We start from the raw sequence: 26384 nt of genomic DNA on the forward strand, positions 1-26384 counted from the left end.
TTCATTTGGTTATCTAAGTTCATTTGGTTATTAGACTCCTTGTGTTTTCTTCCCCTGTATTTAAGCTTCCCCTCACCCTTCGTGTTTCATGCTGCGTGTCTTATGTTATCAAGTTTGTATTATTATGCCTAAGTGTTTCTAGTTATTATTTTCCCCTCGTGTTTCCAACCATGTTAAAGCTCCCCTGCTCTTCATGCGTTTCATGTCTGTGTCTTACGTTGTCAAGTTCGGGTTGTCATGTCTATGTCTCATTTATTGTGAAGAGGTCTGGTGTTCTGTGTTCATCATGTTCAGTTTTACTCTCCCACTGTGACGTCATTATGTTCATGTGTGCCAGCTGTTTCCTCATGTGTCTCCACTTCCCCTAATCACCTCCTGTGTATTTAAGTCCTCTGTTTTCAGTGTGTGATTGTCAGGTCGTCTGTTGTCCACGCCATGTTTCCTATGCCATGCTTCCAAGTTGCTTGTCTAGGTTTTTCTTATTGTTTGTTTAGATTTCCCAGTTTAGGTTTGTGTTAATTTTGCTTCAGTTTGCCTTGCCCTTTGTACCTTTTTTACCAGCCATATTAAACGGCTCGCTTTTTGTTAACATTCAAGTTTTGTTCCCTGTTCCTTGGAGTCTGCATTTTGGGTCCTTTTTCAATTCATACAGTCTGCCCTCGCCAGACTGTGACAAAAAGCCATGAATATTTGAATAAAGTCAAACTTTTATCAAACAGACACTTTAACTTAGTGGCTGCATTCAGCACATAAATGTGTCATTTTATAATCTGAAAGAAATGATTACTACTCGCGCAGATACCCACAGATGGTGGAGCAGAAGCTAGTTTCCACCCCCGGATCCATTCTTGTCTATAATGGCTACAAATTGATGAAGCCATTGAGTGTGCTGGTGACTCAAGGGTGAGTGGGGACAGAGTCTCCACCACCCAGTAGCACTCATTAATCAGATCTGGTCCATCCCCAGTCCCTCCCTTCAGACTGCCTGACACGCTGCCAGAGGCAGTAATGTGATACTTTGTGTCTGTCCCTGTCGGTGGGTGTCCGTCCTCGTCTGCCTTTAGCACAACCTCATTTTCTTGTTACTGGGTCTCTACTTCCTGTTCATGCCACCATCAGCCCCTGCAAAGTAAGTTCATCATACATTGAATTATTCTTTATATTGATGGTTATATGGACGTTATATTGATGGTTGGTAAAATGGTAAATGGCCTGTATTTATATAGCGCTTTACTAGTCCCTAAGGACCCCAAAGCGCTTTACATATCCAGTCATCCACCCATTCACACACACATTCACACACTGGTGATGGCAGCTACATTGTAGCCACAGCCACCCTGGGGCGCACTGACAGAGGCGAGGCTGCCGGACACTGGCGCCACCGGGCCCTCTGACCACCACCAGTAGGCAACGGGTGAAGTGTCTTGCCCAAGGACACAACGACCAAGACTGTCCAAGCCGGGGCTCGAACCGGCAACCTTCCGATTACAAGGCGAACGCCCAACTCTTGAGCCACGATCGCCCATTATAAAAAGAAAAAGAAGAACATCAGTAAATGAACTCCAAAACTAGCTATCGGACTTAAGGTAAAGAGAAATGACTTTCCCCTGTCTGTTTCTGGTCTTCAGGGCTGCTTTTATTTAAATCACAGTATCGATTTATGCCAAAATAAATCACCAAGCTGGCGACCAATATGTTGACATCTACATCCTAAACTCAATAATGAAATCAGCCTTGACGCGTTGACAACTCAATAGTGTCAATATGGTGAACCAACTTCACACACAGGCTAATTTACGCCCACTGCCTTGAAAAAAACAAAAACCCCACAACCAAACAAAATCATAACAATCGTTTAATGGGAAAAACAAACATTTCAATGATGACATTTCTGAAAATTGTAATCATACAAGGTGCTAATCTAATCGTGTTTGATATTATGTCTTTGATGCTATCCTAATTGAGTTACAGCCAGAAGGTCACAATATGACGACAGCTCGTGGTCCTGCGATACAGAACGAGGATTATTTATGACGATTTCATCTCCGATGATATGCTACATTAAATTAATGGATCAACAAAAAGGTTGGAAGGAGGAGGAATGGAGGAGGGGTGTTGCATATTGAACTTAGAAATTCTTTGGATCAACTTTGATCTTATTGGCACTTTGCAGCAGTAAATTTAAGACCTGGTAATTGTTCCAGGAGCATAAAAATGGCTGCCTGGTTGATTTGAGTCTGCTTGGTCGTTCTTTGGCTAAATCTGCAGTCACTGTTTGTAGATCTGAAGGAGTAGTCCAGTGTTTCTCATGGGGAAGCTGGTTAAGCATCCCAGTATGAAAATCTTGTTCAAGGAATGCAAAATGACATATTTTAATTTGTAGTTGTTATTGTTTGGTGATGTCTCACAGTAGAACCTTTTAAAACATCCTAAAATAACTGAATACATAATTGGCTTTATGACGATATTATATGTGAAATATGACTATAAGCGTTTAAATGATGGATAAAGTAGGATGTTAAATAAAGGTAAGTATAAAGTACAGTCACAAATCACATCACATATTACGAGTCCTTATATAATTATTTTACTTACGCTGTCTTTGACTTCCCATGACATTTAACTAATTCCAGTGTTTACATTTTATATTTATATTCAAGAAACTACAAGAGATGGCTGCATGGATAAATGGCTGCATGATGAGGTTATTTCCACCTTTGAAATACTACCTTTATAGTGGGACCTTAGTAAACGGGTTGAATAATAAAATAACAATATACATTTAATTTGACATTTTCCATGTATGGAAGGAGAACCGGCCATGCAGGAAACCCTTCACAAAGAAAAATTGATGGCGCTCATTAAACTATGACCTGCATGTTTTATCTGCCTGTAGCTAATAATCTGTGTTTGTGTCGTTAATTCATGTAATAATAATAATAATAATAAAATAAATAAACAGTGAGACAAGTCTCAGTCATAAGAGCTTATATTTTAAGCTAAACCTTTTTGAATACGTTTGGTGCCTCAGCCTAATCAAACATAGAAAATAAAAGCAAAAACAATCAAAGGATAATTATTTGTTCTTTAAAACAAGCATTACACACATCATCTATGAATCATTTACTAATCAGTAAGCATTATTAGTTATGATTTTACTGCTGTGTAACTATTAACTGAAGGTTCATTATCAATTCTCTATTTATTAATTATGGTCATTATGTCGTGTTGCGAGTTACCTCATGTATGAGGTCCACCTTAAATGACATGGTCACTTCAAAAAGTCTCGAAGATTCAAAAACTTTCTTTGCTTTCAACTTGTAAATGTTAAATCGGTAGAAACCAGTGAGAGATCTACAAGAGAGGTTAGCTTTGGCTTCAGTCGGTGGCTTTGACTGCCCCCTAGTGTCTTTACCAAACAGCTGCACAGCTCCAGTTGGAGGCAGAGATGTTTCAGCTGTCAGTGCCAGACTGAGAAGAAGCTGTGAACAAACCAAGCTGATATATTTCAGAGTCAGCTCTCTACACGTGAAAGAAATCTGTGCCACAAATGCAACAGAAAAGAGGACAAGGCATCATCAGCGCCGTCAACATTGTTCAAGGCTCCCGTTTATCTCGACTGCTGCCAGGTGAGCTCTATCTTAGCATCAGGACTCAGACCATGTTTTAGACGCTTTCTCCTCATGCAGTGCAATGAGTGGTTATTCTGTATGAGAGAGCAACACATCTCAGACCAGTACCAGACAAGAAGGACTTCTCCCACAGGACAAGATGTGTGTGTGAGACGAGTATGTACCTTTAAACACATCTGATCATGAGGTGGTTACACTCTTAGCACACTTAGCAAGCATGTAGTGTTGCACACAAAAAGCAGAATGATGATGCAGCAAGAACCTGTGCAGGAGTGAGTCAGGTTTATAACACATTACACTTGCATTTTTTATTTAATGCCAGCAGCATTGCAGCTGCCACTGCAGCTCTTTTTAAGCATGATGTGCCATGTAGATCCCAATGTCAGCATCTTATTTACCTGCTTCCCAGTCAGTGCACAGCATATGACAATGAAGGGTTAACTGGATGAAAACTGAGATTTGTATTTGATGAATGTAAGCAACATAATAAAACCTTTTCCAACTGTTAATCCAATCAGTGCTGGGAATGTGGTGTACGTCTACCCTTAATCAAATGATGCGAGTCTAATGACTCATGGACCTTTAGCATATTGCCAAGAAACAAAAAACAGGACGTCAGTTTTTGTGTCTGCACAGGTTTATACAGTAGACTTAATTGTGTTATTTACTGCCAGCAGCATTAGAGCTGCCACTGGATCCCTGCCACCGCGATCAGACATCAGGTTTGCTAATGAGTCCTGCACAGTTTGCGTCATTAAAGGTGGATAAAGTAAAGTTATTTAAGTATTTCTCTCCTTTCAGTGAGCAAAACCGAAGCGTTACTCTGTTGATTACAGAGAAGTCTGTGAGGACATCAGCATTTTTTCATAAAAACTTACAAATAAAATCAGACATTCGAATTTATGTTATTATGGATTCATGAATCAGTGAAAATCTATAACTCACCATTCATTTTCTGCCTGCACGTCACAGCTTTCATGGTTATGTCACCTTAGAACCACAGGATGTCGCTAGAGACTATCATCTCTCAACTGGCATAATTTGCTTGTACACACCGATTGCCCCAATATGGTTCCCACCAGTGAACAATTTTGCCTTTATATAAAAATAACGAAGGAGGGTCCCACATTTCCCCACCTGTGCACCGTTTCTGACAAAATCAGCGAACGTCCAGAATCCACCGGAGAAACCGGTCAGACCTGCTCAGTGTTCAACAGCTTCAGGTTCTGCAGGAGATGGGATCGTGCACTGGCCAATTCCTCCGAGATCTCACTCAGGGTTGAATATTCAGTGGGAGGCTGGGACTCCGCCTTCGTTTCCCAGCCTGCAGAGTGGTGGGAACCGGGTACTAGGCAGCCCAAAATGGTATGCTATTTTTACCACTGTGTTCAATCTGAGGGCTGCTCTCTAGAGACCTGTTGCCGGCAGTTCTCCCAAAGCCGCGGAATTTAACCCTAGGACAGCTCTCCCCAGATGTGATGGAAAACATCTGGCCAGCTGCTTGACTACAAGGCTTGGCCATCCAGCCTCAGTGCTACTAACCCCCCTAAACACTCGTATACCAAGATAAAGCCCAGTTGATACTGATGATAAACAGCAACCAAGGCCCTTTAAAGGAATGTGAGACTTAATAGTGTGATGTACGGATGACTGAAAGCTGCCTGCACGTGGTACGTTATATATAAAAAAGCCTTTTTTGATTTGAAGTATTAACCATATACTGGTTTCGATAATAAAGGCAAGTATCTTTGAAAATAACTGGATACAGAAATAATGCAAAGAGTGTCCCAGAATAACATTTATTAATTACTGACTTTTATTTAATTTAAAAAAAGATTACTTGTAAATGTTACATTGAGTTCTACTGAAGCATTTCCATGATCTGTCTCTTAGCACAGGTTAACATTAGGCACACAATAATGCAGACATTTTGCATTTCTAGCAACTGTTCAAATACAAAACAGCGATTCAGAGAGAGAGAGAGTGGGGAGGAAGAACCCTAAAACTGCACTGAAAGCAGCGTAGCCAGGAAAATACATCAAAACTGGAATTCAGCCCATCTGTTCCCACGTGAGGGTCAACGGCTGATTTCTCAGGTGCCTGTGTCGTGCGTTACATTAAAGAAAACACAAAATCAATTTTCATGTACAGACCACGATACCCTGGGATTGCAAAAGCCATCAAGAGCTAATTTATGTCATTCCCTCGCACATTCACCGAAAGTACAAAACGCCCCACCAGAAAAATCAGACAAATAGTCAACGTGCCTGAAAATATAGAGCTCTCGCTTCTTGACACGCAAATGTTCCCCGTGTATAAATGACTGAATACCAGATTTTTTTTAAATAAGACTTCTATAAAGTTGTAAAAAACCCAAATTTGCCCATTCTTTGATTCATCAAGGATCTGTAGTCACTTAATATTTGGCCTTTCCTAAAAAAAACAACAAAAAAACATATTAGGAGCAAGTGGGCGGAGCACAACACCGACTCAAACTTCAGTGGCAGAAACAGCAATTTTACAAATACAGCAATTAAAATAAAGATACTAAACTGCCCTTTGTCCGAGTCGGGGCCACGGCCTTCAAAGCTTATGTACAGCTTATGGCACAGGAAGGGCAACTGCTATGGGTCCTCACTGCTGTTTTACCAGAGAGGGAATAATTGAGACAAAACGTTTTACTTATTGCACGAAAAATATTCAGTTCAAGGGTTTGCGTCACAGAAAGCTTTGGATGAGGGGAATGAATCCTTTGTCCTTTGGTCGGGCATCTTTCTGTTTTGGTCAGTCCCACATGATGCTCAGGGGGCTTCTTTTAATTTATATATGGAAATCTGTGATATGAGTGCAGGAAGTCTCTACAGAACAAAGCCTGAGAATCAATGCACACTGCAGTGTGTTGAGAAATGGCAAGTTATCACATGTGCAGCCTCATCAAAACATACAGTGGCACTGCAGGTCAACACTGCCCGTTCGGAAAGGTTTTTGACCCTTTGAATAGCTCGACATGAACGGGAACAACGTTTGTGTTTGTACGCCGACACGTGACAAGTCACAGGACCTGTTCAATGGCACATAGAATGGATACGAATGGGGTTTTACAATAAATCAAGCACATTACATTTGACTTTGCAGCTGTCCACCTTTTTTCTGAGAAAGAAAATATAGAAAATAATACAACATACAATCAAATACATTTTCAGGTCATCCTCTTTTTGTTATGCGGAGGTGAAAGCAAGTGCAGTATTCACGTTCATCAGAGAACAAAATCCGACAGGCTGACCCCAAAAGCCATCTTTTTAAAGCTAAAGCTGCTCAAACGCAGACGAGTCGAGATCTGTGGAGCTCGTCACAAACGTCTCTAATTTACCATACAGGCAGAACAATCATTGTCAACGTCACCATTGGTATACAGAAGTCTGTTGTGCACTAACAAGATTTGCACCAGCGTCAACTCTTCGCGTCAGGTTCACAAAACACCAGTGAAACATTTTAATAATTTTCTGTGGCATGCAACCCAGATTAGGGCTTTCTATGCCAAACAAACAATGTGGTTACATCTGTACCTGTGCCTTAGAAACTTTGATAAGAACAAAAAGCCAAATAACTGCACATTTTTGGGCTCAGAGGGGAAACTGGTGTGACGGCTTTTGAGTCCAGAGTTTTGGGGGAGGGTGATGGTTTGATGTTTAGTCGCCGCCAGACTGAGCGCTCAACGACAGCCGTGGAGACTTCACTATGGCGATGTGGGTACCGACACCTCCAGCAGGCGGTTGTTCTTGCGCTTGCAGGATATGCTGTTGCCGTTCTTCGGGCTGCTCTGGATGAACTTCACGCATACTTTGTCCTGCTTAAACTGCACCAGGAACCTGCCACACAGAAAACATGGGCAACGTCACAAAACATCGACGGCGCCGAAGAAATATCACCTTTCTCAGTGCGACTGCTCTTACTCATCCGAGATGTCAACTTTAAGTTTCTCCCGGTCTGCGGCGGTCGCCCCGATGCGATGGAGCTTGGTGATGATTTCAATAAGGTGCTCACTGCTGAGCAAGAAATCTCCTTTGACAGCTGAAGCCGAACCCTGCAGTAGAAGAAAGTCACATATTAAGATCTTTTAATAAACTTTGGTGTCTCGTCTGGCCTTACAGTAATCGTCCGTCACTTGGAGACATTTTTATTCGCTTCCCGCCGAGCTAAATGAGAAGCTCACTCCCTGAATGACTTTGGCTTCAACGAGCCAGAGCACAGCGGCTTCATAATTCTACTCAACTACACAATCGTGTCTCTTCTCACCTCTTTGAGTTTGAGAGCAAAGAAGCCGTCTTTCTGCGTGCTGACCGACACGCTAGTGACGTCTGGCAGAGGAATGCTGGCCTTCACCTGGCCCGTTTTCTGGTCAGCCAGGACAAAGTTCTTCTTGGTCAGCAGGAAGATCCGTGGCGTTCCCTGCAAACGTGCAAGCTAACATTTTAGCCCTCTATCATTCCCCCTCTACATGTTTTCTTTCAATGCATTTTTAAATGCTTGTGAGCTCCAAGCTCTGAGCTACAACATAGCAGACCTGTGCAGAAATGTCTGATGTCTGCTGGAAGAAAAACGCTGTCAGTTGTTATGATGTCAAAAAACATCAGCTCACCGTGTAAAGTGTTGAAATATACATCAAAACAACAAACGGCGGCTCTGCTTCACTGTGGAAAATTGCAGAAAATCTCTAAACACACAAGGTCGCTGTGTAATCACACTTCCTGTTTTAGGTTTTCCAGTTTGCATACAAACTAAATGGACTGTAAATACTGTGGTGTGTGCGCGCGTGTGTGTTTTCTGACCTTGCCATTCGCCCTGTTAATCTTGTTGACCACGTCGGCCAGCAGGACCTTCTCGTCCACAGCACTGTTGAGTTTCTGATATTTGGGGTTCTTGCTGATCTCCAGGTAATCTCCTTTGAAAGGCTGACTCACACTGACACACAATACAGGAAAACAAGACTCCGCTTTACCTTGATCATGTGACTACACGTTGCTTTTATCTTGCTATAAAATAAAATAAAGGGCACTTGATGGCAGTGATGTTCAGCTACCTGTTTGGGTAGAGAGCCTTTTTATCCTTGAAGATCTCACTTGCTTCCAGCTTCTCCTCATACACGGCCGCCTTCTCCTCGGTGAACTGGTCCCTGTATTTCTTGCACTAAACAAGAGACAAATTCATTCAGTTACATTCTGATGTATATGCAGTTATTATAAACATGGTTCTTTAATGTGGCTGAATGTGGTCGGTTTTTGTGACCGACCCTCCAGTGATGGAAGATTTTCCGGAGCTCGGTGTGAACTCCATCCAGGAAGCCGTACGGCCTGGCCGGCCACTTTCTGTCTATGGGGGACATGGAAGGCATGCTGCTCTTCAAGCCCAGGAAGTATTTCTGTATCTGGACACACAGACAAGAAAATCATCTTTGGTTTCTTAATATCATGTTAAACTTGAACATTAAAAACGAAAAGTCCAACTTACAATTCGCTGGATGGTAAAGTCGTAGATCTTTTTGCCGGCATTTGCCCTGAAGAACTTCCTGTACTCTCTGCGGACCTATAACGGCACCAAAAGATCAGATGAAATCAATGAACTCAGTTGGTTCTTAAATCTTATCTGTGTGTGTATTTGGAAAGAGAAGGAGGCACACCGACAGCAGGATGACAGTGCAACACAAACAGCACACTGAAAAAAAACATCTGACGTTTGGTTAGTGACAAACAACTGCAGTCTGCTGGACGTTGACATTTACTTTACTTGAAAGGATGTGATGGTTACAACAAGCAGTCTGACCATAAGTCTACAAACTGAGGTGGAAATGGGTGCACTGTGATGCACGAGGTGATGAAAAATAAAAAAACAATATTAGGACTGCAATAAATGGTGTATGGACAAGTTTACTTCAACAACCAGCAACAGGGACAAGGACACACACCTAGAGAGAAAGAGAGAAACTCTGCTGGATAGAAAAAAAGTGCTCGTTCATGGGTTAGTGTGACAGATGCAGAGAAAAGAAGATACGAGTCAGACGCCGCTGCGTGACATCTGCAACATTAAAAGCCTCAAAGGAGGAAAGAAAGGTCCAATCCTCAATCATCCATTTAAAATGGATTTTTCTTAACTACTTGTCTTATATACATTGCATTTAAAAAAAATTACAAAATGCAAGAAGTGTCACGAGGACAGCGCCTGGATAATGACAGAGAAGATCCCTGAGGAGGATGAGGAAAGTCAGGGGTGTCGAGTAGGTGGCAGACTTGTTGATGGCTGCGCCGTGGGGCTGGGAGGTACCTTGAGTCCCTGCCAGTAGGCCCAAATCAAAGCGACAGCGTGCTTACGCCTGGCCTCTTCCTTCAGTCTCCTGAGCTCCCTGCGAGCCTGTTCGGGGGTGGGAGGGAAGAGACAGAGAGTAGGAACAAATGAAGCAGGAGAAGATGAGAGGGAGAGGAGGTAGATACCGTTTTGCCTGAGGTCAGAAACATCAAATGCGCACACACACACTGCACACAAGCACAGTGTGATCACTGAGAGACTGTAAAATTACAGCTCTGCTTCTCCAGCCTCCAGAAACCAATATGGAAGTGTGGGTCATGGGAGCATTTATCTGGGGAACTTCTGGAAGGCAAACAGAGCTGGTGCTTTGACAACTTTGAGTGCAAAAGGAGAAAACAAAAAGTCACATCTCAGGCGGTCAGAGGATCCAAACTCATCCTTCTAAAAAACAGCACAGCAATGCAAAAACTACACATGCACCAGCTACACAGGAAGTCATGCAGAGGCAGCAGGCAGCATGCGGTGTGAAGCATGGACCTCGGAGGAAGAAGCTGAAAACAATGCCAGGATAGGACATCAGTCCCTGATGTGATGTATGGAGACTGGACGCCTACGTTTCACTGACTAGTACTCACAGTGGAAAAATGACAGCACTGCAAAGGCAGGTTCAGATGAAAATAACCATTCTGGTCACATGGGTGAGACTGCTGTGCTTTAGCAGCCAGCAGTCCACCTCTGAGAGACTCCATAATAAGATGTCTTACATACAACTTAAGTGTTTGGAAAGAGTCGAGCAGATGGACACGTTATGGACGAGGTGGGAGTGGGATTGATGGAGGGCGGCAAGTCAGAGTCACGGCAAATGAAGTCAACAGGCTTCCCAAATACCTTGGTGCCCTGCCAGCCAGCCCAAATGACCGATACGGCATGTTTATTCCTCGCCTCCTCCTTCAGCTGACGCAGCTCTCTCCGGGCCTAATGAGAAGCGGTGGCAGTTGTGGGTGAAGTTAATTTCAGTGGCAATCAAAACACAATTGTCCGAAAACAGGGGACAGCAGAGGCGACACAGCAGGGGCAAAAAGGCGGATAAACAAAGACGAACAACAAGAAAACGTGCGAACGAGGAGACTCTCCCCACAATGAGGCTGTGTGTGGTCAGCTTTAAAAGAATATCGTATGAAATGATGCAAAATAAAGTCCAGCAAGAAAGTTCAATTATCTTCAGCGTCAAAGGTGCAAACTAACAAAGAGCCAGAACCACAGTTTAGATTTAAGACACTAAAGTCTTAATGCTTTGAGCCTGGCTGTAATTTAGTCTAATAACAACCTCCAAGAATATTCGATATAACAGAGATTGTTACATTCTGACAGGATAATGGTTTCCTGCATGCCAGCAGAATCAGGCTGAGCTTTAAGAGCTTCCTGCTGCACATCATCACATCGATTAATAAGAAGCTTCTTGACTTTAACCAGAGTAAAAACCACAATCATAATCAGATGTGTGGCAACATGTACATTTCTTACTTCCAGCATATGTTTGCAGCATATGCTGGAAGTAATTTTAGATCGCAGCAGAGGTGTGGCACACTGGACAGAAAGTGTAAAACACCTGAGCCGCACGTCGCAGCCACGATCGGCACCGTTTACGACGCCGGATTAAGCGTGTTAGTTGGGGAAGTCGAGATAATCCCACATTTAACCCTTGTGTGGTGTTCATATTTTTGTTACTCAGCCAGTGTTCATGGGTCTGCTGGACCCGCTAGAGTTTTGGCTTTCCAAATTAACACTATCAAACAATTTTATGTTAAATTACTCAACAGATGTTTACTTCATCCCAATTACAAACCATATGAACAGTAAACATGGTTAATTTTTTCCCTTTACCTTTGTTAGATCACATTTATGAATGAATGTGCTTCTCGTTTTTTCTTTGTTTGTTTTTTATAAAATGTTATAAAAAAAAATAAATCAGTTGTAATCAAGTGGAGTGAGTGGAAAGACAACACATTTACACGTGAAGCAATATGTTTCACAACTAAATGGGATCAGCTGCTCATCAATGGTGACATTGGGCCCAGGGTTGTAAAACAGGGGGAGGTGGTGCACACACTTATCCCACACTGTCCTTATGGCAGCTAGCTTGTCTCACTGCCGTCGAGCTGGTCTGTCGTCTCGGTTATCAAATCGGATAATCCTGGAAATTTTGTGGAAGTTTTCCAGAGACACTGATGCACGGAAAGGTTCTTGCCGGTTTCTGCATCCCACAGGGATTCTGTGGATTCCCCTTTGGACCTGAAAACTCCTGCAAGGATAAGAACCCCAAAGTAGGCCTTTGGGGTTCTTAGATGAATTTGGTCCATCTCCTTCCACCTCTCTCCAAAAACACACCTTCTAGATTACTGCAATCCAGAATAATTTTCTGGATGGAATCTGGGATGAAAAGCTCAAATGAAGACTTGATGTCCTGCACATGAGTAACTGTCAGTCGTGTTGGCCCTGGCTTATCACAGTAACAGCTCTGTAGGGTGGCTCATTTCTTGGGCAAGAAGACCATTCGATTTCACCAGTTATTGACATCCATATTTCTTCACTTGCTGTCTGGTGGGCTTGTTCTGGTCCTGGAGCTGGCAGCAGATGGGGTGCTCGTCTTCGTTTTGTTACTAAATGGTGCTCAACCTCATCCTCTTCTTCAAAGTCACTGTCAGACTCTGAATTTTCAGAAATGTGAAATATTCTGAAACCTCTTTGTCAACATCATCATCCGAAGCCCCTCTCTCTTCCAAAATCAATTGGATGGCCCTCGCAGCAGATAATCTTTTGCCATCTTGATCAGTTGTGATAAAGAACCACACTGGCAAAGTCTTATTTATAGTATTATGCCCCTAATTTGCAGGAGGGACAGGGTATGAGAAAATAAAATTTGGATCGCTCAAGAAAGAGGGTAAAATGTGTGAGATGTCAGAGCAGACGGTGTTGGTAGTTGAATTTTCAACAATGCTGCAACTTTGTGCGGAGCAGGAGGGGAAGAAAACACTATCAGCAGCACCAGAAAGGAGGAAGACAGAGTGTGGGAACACAGGACCTTCACTTTCAACACTTTTATTAGACCTGGGTCCAGTGGACCCGAACACCTTGTATGTAATGTAAATGCGTGGGGGGAGGTACAGTATGAGGTCACTGAAAATTAGTTCGGATTTATGTTCTTCACAGAAAATAAGCCAAAGCCAATGAATTTCAGGTTGAAAAAATAATTAATTGTTTAATTTTTCTTTTGAGAAAAACTGAAAACGGGTCTCACAGACCCGAACACCATACAAGGGTTAAGAGCCACACAACAGAAAACGGGAAGAAATGAACAGTCGGGCTCGTTAATCTGGCCGAGGTTCATTCAGCAGGGCTGCTACTCTATCAGGCAGTTTCGTGGTGAGAATAGCATAGGATGGGACAAGACGTGATGAACAGGGATGGCAGCTGGGACAGCAACACACTATCGCTGGGTGGAAATACCTTGGTTCCCTGCCAGTAAGCCCAAATTACTGTCACAGCATGTTTATTCCGCACTTCTTGTTTCAGACGTCTCAGCTCCAGCCGTGCCTGGTGGATGTGGTGGGCGTTCGGTAAGACAAGTTAAAGATGTGAGGAGGTGAAAAAAAAATCGAGACGGGAAAGTTGAAAAAGGAGCAGGGGAGAAAAGATAAGTGGGAGCTGTGTGATCAGCACAAGAAGCAGGATTAAAGGAAAACAGCAGCAATAACATTAAAGGACAGGTTTGTTAAAGAACAGCCGTCTTGCAATACTGTGGAGCCTTTAGGCAAGAACACAGCGAACAATAAAAAACCAAAGAGTTTGAAGCGTTCAGGAGCAGGCTTCTCCTGCAGAAGCCATCAAGGTACAGCAAACACCTCGCTCTTTGATATCCGTACCTGGGTGCCGTGCCAGAACGCTGCGATGGTGGTCACTGCCTCCTCGCATCTCTTCTGATGTTTCAGCTCTCGCAGAAGTTTGCGGGCCTGGTGGAAACATGCAGACACTTTCATTTTCTTCCACACGACAGCTGCTACACTTTTTTCAATGAACAGAGTGAATTCAAAGACAGATGCACACCTGCCAGCCTCTGGTGTACGACTGAACCATGGTGGTAGCACTCTTGATGTTCCGGTACTTCTTTTGTTGCTGTGAGATGGAAAAGTGTCATTATGCATCGGTGAGTATGGTTTTTAATCCGCTTTGTATTTTGGTGTAATTAAAGGGTCTCACAGCGTAGCGGCGGTACCAAGCTGCCACCACTATCTGGCTCTTCTTCATCAACAGGAAGTGCGTGCGGCACTTCCAGCCTCTGTAGATCTTCTGAATGAGTGTGGCAAGGTCCTGGAGACACTGCTTTCTCTTCTCCTCCAAGAAAAAGAGCTGCAGGAAGAGGAGAAAATTAAGAGCTCCAGACAAGAGCACCTGGGAAACTGTGTGAACGCTGGATGTTATCAACATCATCAAATTATCTGCAGGAAGGTAAAATGTCAGGGAAAGTCGGTTTACTCTGAGGGGAAAAGGTTACGAGTTGGACTTTTTTTTTTTTTTGGGGGGGGGGGGGGTCTAAACTGAGGAAGCACCAATTTCTCAATGACAAGAACAAAGTGCAGGTGGGAGAAAAAGTTTACTGCTCCAGGAAGACAATAAAACTGACCTTTTGATAATCGACTTATTCTCAAGGATGAGACCGCATCAGTTATTGCACTGGTGTGAGGAATAGGGCTGCCACAAACGATTATTTTGATAGTCGGCTAGTCAGCGATTATTTTTGCGATTAGTCGACTAATTAGATCATCATCCATCGGACATAAAACGTACAGCTTATTGCACCAGCAGCATCTGCTCTTATATAACTATCATTAGCTTACAGCTTTAAGTGTTTAAGGTCTGTGCTAACTAAAAATAAAGACAAGATGATAGTTTATCAAATTTTAATGACATTTGCAGATTGTTTCGGTGAAGTTTAATAAACTCCTTGCTATCTAAAATATAACAGGACACCGGAGTAAATTCTCCAGCATCTCACACTTCTGATAATCAGCTGTCTGCTTGACGTTTATTCAGCTGTGTAAAAACTATAACTTTAATCTCAGCCAAACCGATTTACTCAGGAACAAATAAAACACTGAAAAAAGCCAAACAACATTTTTAAGTTATCTAAGTGACTGATATATCATGTTTAACCTGAGTAGTGAAAGACGGCGGTGGGTTTGAAAACGATTTGCCGGGAGTCCAGTGTTCTCACGGCGCTAGTGACCTAGCCCCCGGCTAGCTATCGAGCTAGTGGGTAACAGACGTCTCCGAAAACGTCGGAGCGCTTTTGAAAATATGCGGTGTCCTGATAAACTGAGCAGATATTTGAGGTTTACACAGCTACATTCTCGCCTGAAAATATGTTAAACGTTTATTTTGTGACCCAGAAAGATTAATAAGAGTAATATTAAAACTAAGCAGCTGCCGCCATTGTTGGAAACTAAGCAGGGCCGCGCTATGAATTCTGGGACACAGTTTCTTCTTCTTCGGGGTTTAACGGCAGCTGGCATCATGAACATGCAGTGCTGCCATCTTCTGTTTCAGTCCGTTATTACACTCTTAAATCCTGCTACTTATTCCTGCGTCTTTTGTGATCTTACAAAGCTTCAAACGACGCGTCGACTATTAAATCAGTCGTCGACGTTTTTGATAGTCGACGTAATCGTGACTAGTCGACTAATCGTGGCAGCCCTAGTGAGGAAGTCACTGCTTTACCTTCAGGAACACTGGGCCTGTCGATATAACGCCACATATGGAAGTTTCTGGGTTTGTTCATATATCCACAGAGCTTGACTGATACCTACGTCGCGACTATTCTATTTTCTGTATAGATAAAAAAATGGTGTCAGTTAAGCTAAAGGTGTGACTGCAGTGATTAAGGAGCAGAATAAATATGCTCGAACTCTGTTTCAGTGATTTTGAAGCTGTAGATATGTAAAGCAGATAAGCTGATCAGATAGAAAAAGCAATTATGGAAAAATTCTCCCAGTGTGAGATCATGTTATTCCAGGCTCTGTTTGGCCTTTTGCTGGTGGGGGAGAAAGTCCATCCAAACGCTGCAGGCCCGAGCAGCTGAAGAGTCTGCAAGCGCAGAGGAAAGAAGCCTGTTTCCCATGTTATATGGGACAGCTAAATGAAACCATGTGTTCTCAGAGTGGTGGTTACAAGCTAATTGTTGAAGTGGGGGCTCCAAGCAAAGCCCACCCTGCTTTACAAACATGTAGCTGTGAGAAAGCAAGGCAGCTGAGCACACCGGCTTCAACCATTCGACTCCAAAACAGCCCAATCTGCAGGAATACCGAGCAGCTGTCCAAAAAATAAATGCTTCGCCAGGTTAGAGAGTGGATTTTACCGTTCTTGGGTTTCTGATGAAGATCTTGGAGCGGCCATAAGAGATCTCTTCTGTTGGAATCTGGAGGTCGGCCATCAGCACCTCCACTCCTTCCCTGTGGGAAGTCAGAAAAGTCAAGAGGGTCCTACACTACACGAGCGCAGATATATACAGTTTTCACAGGATTGCAGTGCAGTCCCAACCTTACTGCTTCCATAGGAATTAAGAGGATAAGTCGCAGGCGTGCGCTGCTAATCAAACGCACTTGATTAAAATAACAACTCTTTAAAATCAGGTTGTGTCAGTTCGAGCTTTCAGGTGTGTGTCAACAAAATCTTCCTAGGAGTGGACGTTCCAGCAAGTTCACCCCGGGGTCAGGTTGTGCAATGCTCAGAGAAAAGGCTTTGCAGGCCTCAGCATGCTAACCTGGGAAGTTCATCACAGTACAATTAGAAAGAGACTGAACAAGTATGGCTTGTTTGGAACGACAGCCTCTTCTTTTTTTAAATAAAGAAAAAACAGGGCAGCACAGCTCATGTTTGCAAAGGTTCAACCTGTGCCGTCTGAACAGGGGAGCCGTTTAAAGTCCAGACGTCAACGTGATGGGAGCTGCGCGTGAATAAACACCTGCAAACATCTGTTCCTCAACGTTTTCATTCAGAAGTAAACACGCTTCTTAGATCAGAGGTTAAATGTCTTAAAAAGTTAAGGTGTAGTCGTCTCGTGTTTAGGATCTTAAGACTACTGTGACCTGCACAGACAAAGGTGAGCGGGCCAAAATTACACCACAACAATGTGAGACTGATGAAAACCACACAGAAAACAATTGCACATGATGCTGAATCATGGGGTGTACTTAGTTTTTCACCTGACAGAAACAGCAGAAGGATTCGGATTCATGGAATAACAGAAGAGAGCGCCGAGGATGGAGTTTGAGAAATGATGGAAACCATGATGAAAGCAACAGCCAGAGAAATATGTCAGGAGACTAAGAAGAAAACTAAAACCACACAAAGCTGATACAAAGATGCTGAAACATCAGGAGCCAGATGTGTGAGACGGCAGATAGGAATCAGTGACTTCACCAGCAGAGAGGACGAAACCTGCAAGTCTGGCCGAGTCGAGGAGACAGATAAGGAGACAGATAACGTCTGGGCATGTTGTGGTTCCGAAACATAAGGTTTCATTTCCTTCAAACAAAGCTCGCTGTGACGACACGCACCTAAAACATCTCTGTTGACACACTGCTTTTATATAACATGACCGAACCAGCCAAACCTTTTTACCCTGGAATCACTCACGTCTTTAGTTAACTTGCATGTGAATCCATGCATATGCACACAGTGGGGACAGGAATGCATGAAAACAGCTGGGAAAAAAGGAGGGAACCAGTTTCCTTATCCTTAGATCTACACATACCAAACTCAGCCAAAAGTGTTGCTTTATAGCTCAGAGTTTTAGACCACATATTTAAATATACAGATCATATGGTCTGCTGGGTAAACTGCTGTCAAGCTCCCCTAATTATTTTCCCTTTTGCCTCTTTCTGTGTCATCCGAGTACTTTCTAGCAACGGCTGCTTCGCATTCACACAGCCACACCTGGGAGTGGACCGCTCTAGCCACAGTCTATTAGTGCTGGTCACACACTCTCCACTGGGAGCAGAGTCAAGTTTAGTGCCTTAGCTAAAGACACCTGGGAGCATTTCTCATTTTCCACACTCACATTTTCACACTGAAAACTTGAAGGGATTTGCTCTGGCAAGCTTCCAGGGCCAAGACCTCTTTTCCCCCCTAATCAACTATTCCCTAATGTCACCACTTCAGGGTATAAACAACAATTACCTTGCAGGCCCCTTCCAATGCGGCCAGGTCCTTTTGCAGAGCATTTTGTAGCGCTCCAAGCAGGGCTCGTAGGGCTGGCGGAAGGCATAGCCTGCTCGTCGCACACGGACGTTCTCCATCAGGCCCAGGTAGCGCACCTGATGGCGGACCAGAGAGTCGGTGAAGATGTGGGATGCCTTCTTATCATTGGGCTTGATGCAGCTGGAAAGCAAAATTTAAGTTGCAGATATTAGGCTGGTGCGTAGAGCCGGCTGCAGTAACAGCAGCAGCTCTTAAGTGCGCTTTTTATAGATTAATAGACCGTGCTAGACGGTGAGAGTAACAGCAGGCCGGCTGTACTCTCTGGACTATTTGAAAATGATTTCAAAGCAAACTTTGAGAGAATCACAAACAGCACAAACTGCTCTTTCTGTGTAATCGATATGATCAGATTTACCGGATGTAGTTTGGGTTCTTGGTCTGCAGGTTCCTCATCAGCGTGCCCACTGAAGCTCTGAACTGGAATCCAGCAGTTAGTGGTCTCTTCAGGTTGACTTTGGCTGGGTTGCCTTCAGGAAACAGCTGTTTGATGAGGCTGTGGTTGGCTTTGTACATGGCCTGTGACAGGTCCCGGTACAGAAGGTCATTGTTCTTATCCACAAAGCCCTCCACACGATACAGCACCTGGATACACAGAGGGAAGTGAGCCATTCACAAAAAGGTATTTTCATACACAAGTTGAACAAAGTGGTTACTTCTTTTTACACTTTGATTTTATCCTATGCAAAAATTCATAATATTATATTATTAATTTGTTAACATGTCTTTTTTAACATATCCGTCAGCTGTTATTGTTGCTGCCTCGGGTACCTTGCCAGCGTAGTGCTGGATGCGGAAGCAGTTGTGCGGCAGGCTGTGGTCGTTGAGGAACTTTGAGTTCTTGTTCAGCCGACTCTCAAAGTGCTGGTGGTCCGCACAGATGGTGTTCAGTTTGTCCAGGAAGGTCTCATCAGTGACCGTCCCCGGCCTCAGACACTCCTCGTCCAGCATGGCCAAGATGCCGTTTTGATTCTGGCACAAACAAAAGGAGGTTTAGGGTCAAACTTCTGAAGGGTTCAATGTAGAAACGTATTATTCTGTCATGGCTCATGTGTTTCACAGTGCTGAACAATCTGTTCACAACAGCTCGGATAATCATCTCATTTTGCTAAGACAACGTCAGACTTAAAATCAGCTTTAATGATGAACTGCTTTTCAATAACAACACCGATCATGAGGTTACACAGGAGGTTTACGCCACCTCTGGAGTCACAGAGCGGGAGAAATCATCCAGATTTAACCAAAATTAGCGTTTCTCAGTTATTCCAGAGAAACAAGTGTGGAGAACATGAAAAGCCAAGAACAGACACAGGACTTACGTTCTCAATCAGGTCACAGATGATGGCATTGTTGAAATATTCAATGTTGGTCCACTCGATGCCCTGTAACAAATGCATAAGCAGAGGTATACAGACATTTGTGTACATTTTAGAGACTGATGTACGCTGCATGTGGGAGAGCTCAGCACAGCACGTGCATTTTCAGCGTGCACCTCATCTATCGCCTTTACCAAGTATTCATGTGCTGCAATTACAGAGACACATGTTGCAGCACTTAATATTTACATGGGCGTAATGAGAACAAATGCTCCGGGAAGGAAAAAACAAAGAGACTTGGGTTGGTCACAGATCTTGTTTCTTTCATCTTGAACTCGAGTGCGTTTATTGAAAATGATTTAATCAGGATAAACCGATGCGTTTCCATCAGTTCTGAAGACATAATTGTCCTCGGTGCTTTGATGTTATGTCCTACAGGCTCCGTCTGCCTCACGTCGAGGCCAGAGTCCCTTTGGAGACTCAAAGGAGGAACACTTTCAATCTTGCCCTCTCAGAAAGGTTCACTGGGCCTTGAAAAAATTTTTTAGCAGCCATCAACTTCATAGCTACTAACGGCTTGGTAACCTAGGTCGGGGTAAGCAACTGGACAGATATTTTGGAGGGGGGAGGGGCGGATGCACAGGAGGCATAGCTTAAACTGACGGGTGGCCGGCCGCATTCCTGATTGGTATTCCTCCCTTCTTGCTCCAGCACTGCGGTATTTTCCCATGCAGTATACTGGAGAGAGGCCAGGAGTGGAATATCATTGGTGGTGGTGTTAGTAGGGAAGTGGCGTGGGGGTCACTACCGCTGCACTCATACACAGAGCTCGGAAAACAAACAGAGCCTAAAGGCCCGCAGCGGGGAGTGTTTACTCTCGCCGGAGCGGAAGACCATTTCCGTCCCCAAGAATCCACAGAGGGAAGACGTGAAGGGAATAAATGAAGAGGGTTTTCATGACAGAGACACACGTGAAGTAATAATGCGTCTGGTCAAAGGGCGAGGCTTGTAGAGCTTAAACAGATGAGCGCCGAGCGCCAAGCCGCCAGCGCAACAAAGGTGTGCAGAGCGCCAACACGTAGAGTGATGCAGATTCTGCACAGCTGTAGGCCTGCACAGCACAGCTCGCTCTGCAGGCCTACTTGTTGTTCCTAGAGTATTTAAAAGTAGAATGGGAGGCAGAGCCTTCAGTTTTCAGGCCCCTCTTCTGTGGAACCAGCTTCCAGTTTGGATTCAGGAGACAGACACTATCTCTACTTTCAAGATTAGGCTTCAAACTTTCCTTTTTGCTAAAGCATATAGTTAGGGCTGGACCAGGTGACCCTGAATCCTCCCTTAGTTATGCTGCAATAGACGTAGGCTGCTGGGGATTCCCATGATGCACTGAGGTTTTCCTTTCCAGTCACCTTTCTCACTCACTATGTGTTCACAGACCTCTCTGCATTTAATTATTTGTTATTAATAATCTTTGGCTGTCTCTCTTCTCTTCCACAGCATGTCTTTATCCTGTCTTCCTTCTCTCACCCCAACCGGTCGCAGCAGATGGCCCCGCCCCTCCCTGAGCCTGGTGCTGCTGGAGGTTTCTTCCTGTTAAAAGGGAGTTTTTCCTTCCCACTGTCGCCAAAGTGCTGCTCATAGGGGGTCATATGATTGTTGGGTTTTTCTCTGTATCTATGAAGCGCCTTGAGGTGACTTTTGTTGTGATTTGGCGCTATATAAATAAAATTGAATTGAATCCCAGAGTTCACCATTCACACGCTCACCTCTCTGACATACTCTTCCTGCTCCTCACGCAGGGTCAGCTCGATGAAGATCTGCTGCAGTTTCTCGTTGCAGTAGTTGATGATGAACTGCTCAAAGCTGTTGTCCTGTGGGTGTAGCACCAGGAGGAGAAAAACAGTCAGACTTCTGTTAATGTGTTGGTTCATCTGCATTTCAGAGAATTCCTGCCACTAACGGTCTGCTGAGTGGCTTAATAACAGGTTAGAAGAAGGTAGGACAGGTGGACCATCGACATATCCGGATATCCAACATCCAGCTGTTTGTAAGTACTACACTTCAGGAATCTACGTCTGAAGGATCATCTCATCTTTCATTGTATTAAAAGCTTATCTGTCAAATCTGCTTCAGCTTCTTCTTCTCTTGGCTAACTGAGACTCATCCTTCATATCCATTTCCACTGGATTTGTCTGTTCAATTCACTTTTCCAAGATAATTTCCTGTTGTGTTTTATTAAAAAGTACGGTTGCACCTGCGCATCCTGAAAGTGAATTCATATCCTCAACAGCTGCACAGCTGCTTTTAGAAAACGAAGAGTAAAGCATGACTGTAACCCAGCATCACTTGATGTCGCTGCACGCACTGACACTTACCGTACCTCTGAAATGACACCAGTGATAATAAGTTTGAACAGCAGCTCGCTCCTTCTGAGGATTTGCTAACTCATTCTCCGACTGAGCACACACCTAATCAATCTGGACGTTGAAAAATGGATACCAGGAAGGTTGTAATAATACCAGATAATGACAAATTCTTATCAGAACACGTTCCTGTGAACTGTCTTGGATTAGATTTCATTAAACATTGATGGAGCGTTGACTATATAACAGCCTCGACCACTTTTAATCCCCACAGCATTCACTTATTATTGTCGTCAATCATGACGGTGTTTAGTGGTGAGTCATGCTTCTTGGCACACTGGGTTAGGTTAACATTTATTGCTACGGTTAGAGGTTCAAAGACAGTTTAGTCCAACAGCTCGGAGAAGAGGACAAACCGAGGTTCTCAGTGACCAGGAAATAGGATCCACACGTACAAGTGGAGCAGTTTTTAAAACAATTTCCTTTTACTGAGAAACGAAAAGGTTGTCCACACACACACACACACACACACACACACACACACACACACACACACACACACACACGTCGGCTCCAAAGTGGCAGCAGATGCGTGGCTGAAACATGTAAAAGAAACCAAAACTATTTTATCTACAGTCAATGTTTTTATGACAAGTGGTTAATATTCATTCAAGGACATAATAAAAATGCCTTCATGTTCACAGACTTTCATCAATGGTTCCACGTTTGAATAATAAACATTTAGCCAAGATGAACAATGTTCCTCTGAAGCTCAGTAACTGACATGTTGACCATGTTATTTTGTTTAAACTAAAATTTAACACACGATCGTTTTATGATGCTTTTAATATGCTGCGAGCTAAAGTTGGTACGGTCTGTGTCAAATATCAGCATGATATAAATAAAGTAAATACATTTTCATCTCTCCAAAATAACGATCCATTTTTAAACTAATCACTTTCTGTTATCCTGTTTAAAAACTGGAGCCAAATAAAGACTCAGCAATCAGCTTTCAGTCTTATTGAAACACCTGATCGTTCTAAGAAAGCATTTAATTCTACACTCATTAATATTAATAATAGAAACACCTGTTAGTGCAACAAGCAATAAGGCCGAGAGCTTCACATTCTTCACATAACTGTTATACATGTAGGCTTCACTGCAGGCCTGTTGCATTAGAGTGCATTGCTGTTAAGTGTACTGACTGAACTGACTTAAGCAGACTGTGACTTTGGCTTGTCCAGCCTCCTGTCAGCCGCGTGGCTCTGCTGCACACGAGGAGCCCTGAATCGTCCTTAACGGGGAGGTGAATTAAGGAGTTTAGATCACAGCATGCTCGCGGCCACAGCAAACAGGTGCAGGTGTTACTTACTCCATTCTGGTGACCCAGACACAACAACAACGAGAGGAGAGGAAGGACTCGAGAGTGAGTGGGGTGAACGAGCAGGGATAGGAGCAAGACATGATCGGGGGGCATCGTGCATCACAACAAAGAAACTTTTAAAGCCGTCATTCTGTTCAAACTCTGTCACATGTTTACATGCACTGCTGTCTATGTGGCGTTTGGTGCATTACTTTGTATACAGTTAGCATAAATGGAGCCGTCTGTTCTACGTCTCGCTGTAATATGTGATGTTAATGCTGAGAATCAGAATCACCTTTGATTGTGTAACAACAGCATGAATACGACGTGCAGAGTGTGCAAAGGCTATTTTCCTGCTGTGAAATGCAGACTTTGAGAATTGAAACCACTTTTCCACAAAAATAATTTCAACTCCAGGAGCAACAACAAAAACTGAACTAATCTGATCTCAGTGTGGTTTTATCAGCTCTACGTTTCTGCCGACAGGCTGCACACAGGTACCAAAACATGCACGCAAACAGCCGAGGGCAAAATTCTTTTCCTTGTAATAAAAATGTTTGGATGGTCCGACTGTGTCCTTGTGGCCTGTCAGGATAAAAAAAGGCTGGTCTGAGCTGCTATTTGTCTCACCTCAAATATCTCAAAGCCGTAGATGTCCAGGACGCCCATGACCTTGTGCCGAGCTTTAGTTTGTGCCTGCAGGGACACAATATTGGTACCATTAGGAATAAAGTACAGCAGTGGAGTTTTGTCAGTCTAAATAAATAAATTAAAAAGATGCCTGACATCGCTTACTTGTATGCTTTCATTGATTCTGGTAACCAGCCAGCTAAACAAGCGACTGTAGAGATTTTTGGCAAGGGCATCTCGGGCATAGTAGGCCTGTGAATGAAGACACTGTTAATGATGAAGCGACAATAAAGCGAACCAGCAGAATCGGCAACGATTCATTTTATTACATATCTGCAGAATTTAACTAAACTTGTTCCTTAAAAAAAAGCTATCGTGGCTACACTGATTCAAAGGAAACAGAGCAGCGGCCATACATGAGCAGAAATATGAGGATTATAAAGTCAGGCTAATAAACCCTTTCCTCGTCTGTTCTGGGCACACAGGGCCCATGTTTGCAGCATTAATGTTATATGAAGAGTCTGAATGAACCCACTAACCTCGAAAATATGACCTACATTTGAATTTCCAGGAGGAATACTGCACATGTATAATGCAGACGTTGTCATGTAGAAGTGGCACAGAGTCGGCAGCCAGTAAAGCAAGTCAACGGGAAGAAATGGCCCTTTGGTGTGTGTGGGTGTGTGTGTGTGTGTGTGTGTGTGTGTGTGTGTGTGTGTGTGTGTGTGTGTGTGTGTGTGTGTGTGTGTGTAATAAGCAGGTGAAAGATGCCAGTCTGCCTCTGACCTGGGCCACATTCAGCGTCGTGGAGACTTTCTCCATTTTAGCCTCCACTGTGCGGTAGCTGAACGCCCTCTCCAGCACCGACTGCTCGATCCCCAGCAGCTCACACATCTCCTTCAAATCTGCAAAGTAGCCACAGAAAACGGATTAAGACACGCAGAAAATGCTTTTGCAGACATCAGGTCTCATCTTGTGATGGTTCTTATTCTACATTTGATTCGAATCAGAGGGTAACGTCATAAGGAAGCTGTAAGGAGGAAGAATCAACCCTCGTAACCTCCTCAGCGTTTGGGTTTTATTCCCGACAATGAGGTGTTCCCACCGGCAGAGTCGAGGGAAAAGCAAAAACAGAGGACTCATCTGAATAACACGTTGCAGCTGATTATTAACAATGCAGTCTTTGATTCAAATGTGGGAAAAAAAGAGGAAAGCACGGTTGTCCAAGACTCACTGAGGGAAAAATGCAAATGAATGATTTCCCTAAAAACAGCAGCTGTGAGGGTGAAACTCTTGTCACGCAAATCATAACACAAATATTGTTTGAGGACAACAAGCTGCCAACAGGGGACGGTGGCTCTGGACCAGGCCCAGTGAGCAGTGGGTCAAAAGGGTTAAATGAAAGGAGAAAATATTCACAATAACTCCTGTGAATAAAAAAACAAAACCGTGTAAAATATGTCCGATGAAGGCGCAGCAGCACCAAGCCCACCATTTTTGTCTTTGACGCGGCTCTCGTCGGTGCCGTTGCAGCGCGACTCTGGCTTGAACTCTATGTTGCCAAGCTTCAGCACAGCTGCCACCAGCTCCAGCACCGACTGCACCTCGTCCTCCATGAAGCCCACGATCTGCATGGCGTTCTGGAAGAGGGCGAGAAGAGGGAAAAGACAGAAACAACGTCACTAAGGCACCGACGTTCCTGCAACTTGGTGCAGAGGGGAACACCTACAAACATCACACAGAACATCCTGACAGCTGACAGGTAAAGTGAATCGCACTGATTATATCTTCATCATGGCCTCTGTTAGCAGGCGGGAGGTGTCAGAGAGGGGGAACATTTTGTCCTTAAAGTTGATGTTAGAAGCAGGAATCGTTTTCAAGCGTAAGGATTTGGGAGCGTTTGATAGAACTGGGTCAGCTCCTGTGGGGTGTTCCTGATCTGCAGGGGTCAGTGATCCAAGGTAGCTGAACCAGTGATGGGCTCATGGGTGGCCAAGACTCCCTTATGGTCAGCCTTTACTCCCACAGCAGCTCTTCAGTCCAACAGATGAGCTCAAATTGCAGAAAACGTTCATGCTGGTTCTGATAGAAAGGTGAGAAAACACAGAGCATCACAGGTTGCTGTGTGTGGAGCTGCAGACCTGACAGGGTCTCCATGCTGTCTGCTGCTGAAAGCACCAACACTGGACATGTGGCCATCAGATCTGGACCACAGAGCGATGGAAGAAGGTGGGCTGGTCTGATGAAGCACGTGGATGGCTGGGTGGTTGTTCCCCAGGTAAGTGATGAACATCTGGTACATCAGGATGCATTATGGGAAGAAGGCCAGCCAGCAGGGGCAGTGTAACGCTTTGAGCAATGTTCTGCTGGGAAACCTTGTGTCCTGCGTCCATGTGGATGTTACTTTGACACGTACCATCTACCTAAGCATTGTTGCACATCATCTACACCCTTTCGTGGGAACAGTGCT

The 26384-nt window shown here is 43.9% G+C and overlaps 1 protein-coding gene across 6 annotated transcripts in view; it reads right to left on the minus strand.

Moving 5' to 3' along the window:
- Positions 1–5408: 5408 nt before the first annotated feature.
- myo1b (myosin IB) overlaps positions 5409–26384 on the minus strand; it is a 53907-nt gene continuing 32931 nt past the window's right edge. Inside the window, exons 10-32 of one of the 6 annotated variants that reach the window (XM_086267164.1) lie at positions 25407–25554; positions 24701–24819; positions 24080–24166; positions 23915–23980; positions 21325–21429; positions 19565–19627; positions 19017–19217; positions 18604–18830; positions 18168–18368; positions 16345–16438; positions 14190–14339; positions 14037–14105; positions 13856–13942; positions 13440–13526; positions 10821–10907; positions 9951–10037; positions 9141–9215; positions 8923–9057; positions 8713–8819; positions 8462–8594; positions 7929–8081; positions 7586–7716; positions 5409–7501 (exon numbers count right to left, since the gene is read on the minus strand). In XM_086267164.1, the coding sequence (XP_086123290.1) occupies positions 7369–7501; positions 7586–7716; positions 7929–8081; positions 8462–8594; positions 8713–8819; positions 8923–9057; positions 9141–9215; positions 9951–10037; positions 10821–10907; positions 13440–13526; positions 13856–13942; positions 14037–14105; positions 14190–14339; positions 16345–16438; positions 18168–18368; positions 18604–18830; positions 19017–19217; positions 19565–19627; positions 21325–21429; positions 23915–23980; positions 24080–24166; positions 24701–24819; positions 25407–25554 (2745 nt within the window). In that variant the 3' untranslated portion in view covers positions 5409–7368. The remainder of the gene's footprint in view (positions 7502–7585; positions 7717–7928; positions 8082–8461; positions 8595–8712; positions 8820–8922; positions 9058–9140; positions 9216–9950; positions 10038–10820; positions 10908–13439; positions 13527–13855; positions 13943–14036; positions 14106–14189; positions 14340–16344; positions 16439–18167; positions 18369–18603; positions 18831–19016; positions 19218–19564; positions 19628–21324; positions 21430–23914; positions 23981–24079; positions 24167–24700; positions 24820–25406; positions 25555–26384) is intronic. The other 5 variants (XM_086267166.1, XM_086267167.1, XM_086267169.1 and 2 more) reach the window with 5 other exon arrangements.

Source organism: Aulonocara sp. 'chitande type north' Nkhata Bay, linkage group LG16 (genome assembly GCF_057382095.1).
Source record: "Aulonocara sp. 'chitande type north' Nkhata Bay isolate Kocher_YH1m ecotype deep benthic linkage group LG16, A_spYH_male_GT1.1, whole genome shotgun sequence".
NCBI classification, from domain to species: Eukaryota; Metazoa; Chordata; class Actinopteri; order Cichliformes; family Cichlidae; genus Aulonocara; species Aulonocara sp. 'chitande type north' Nkhata Bay.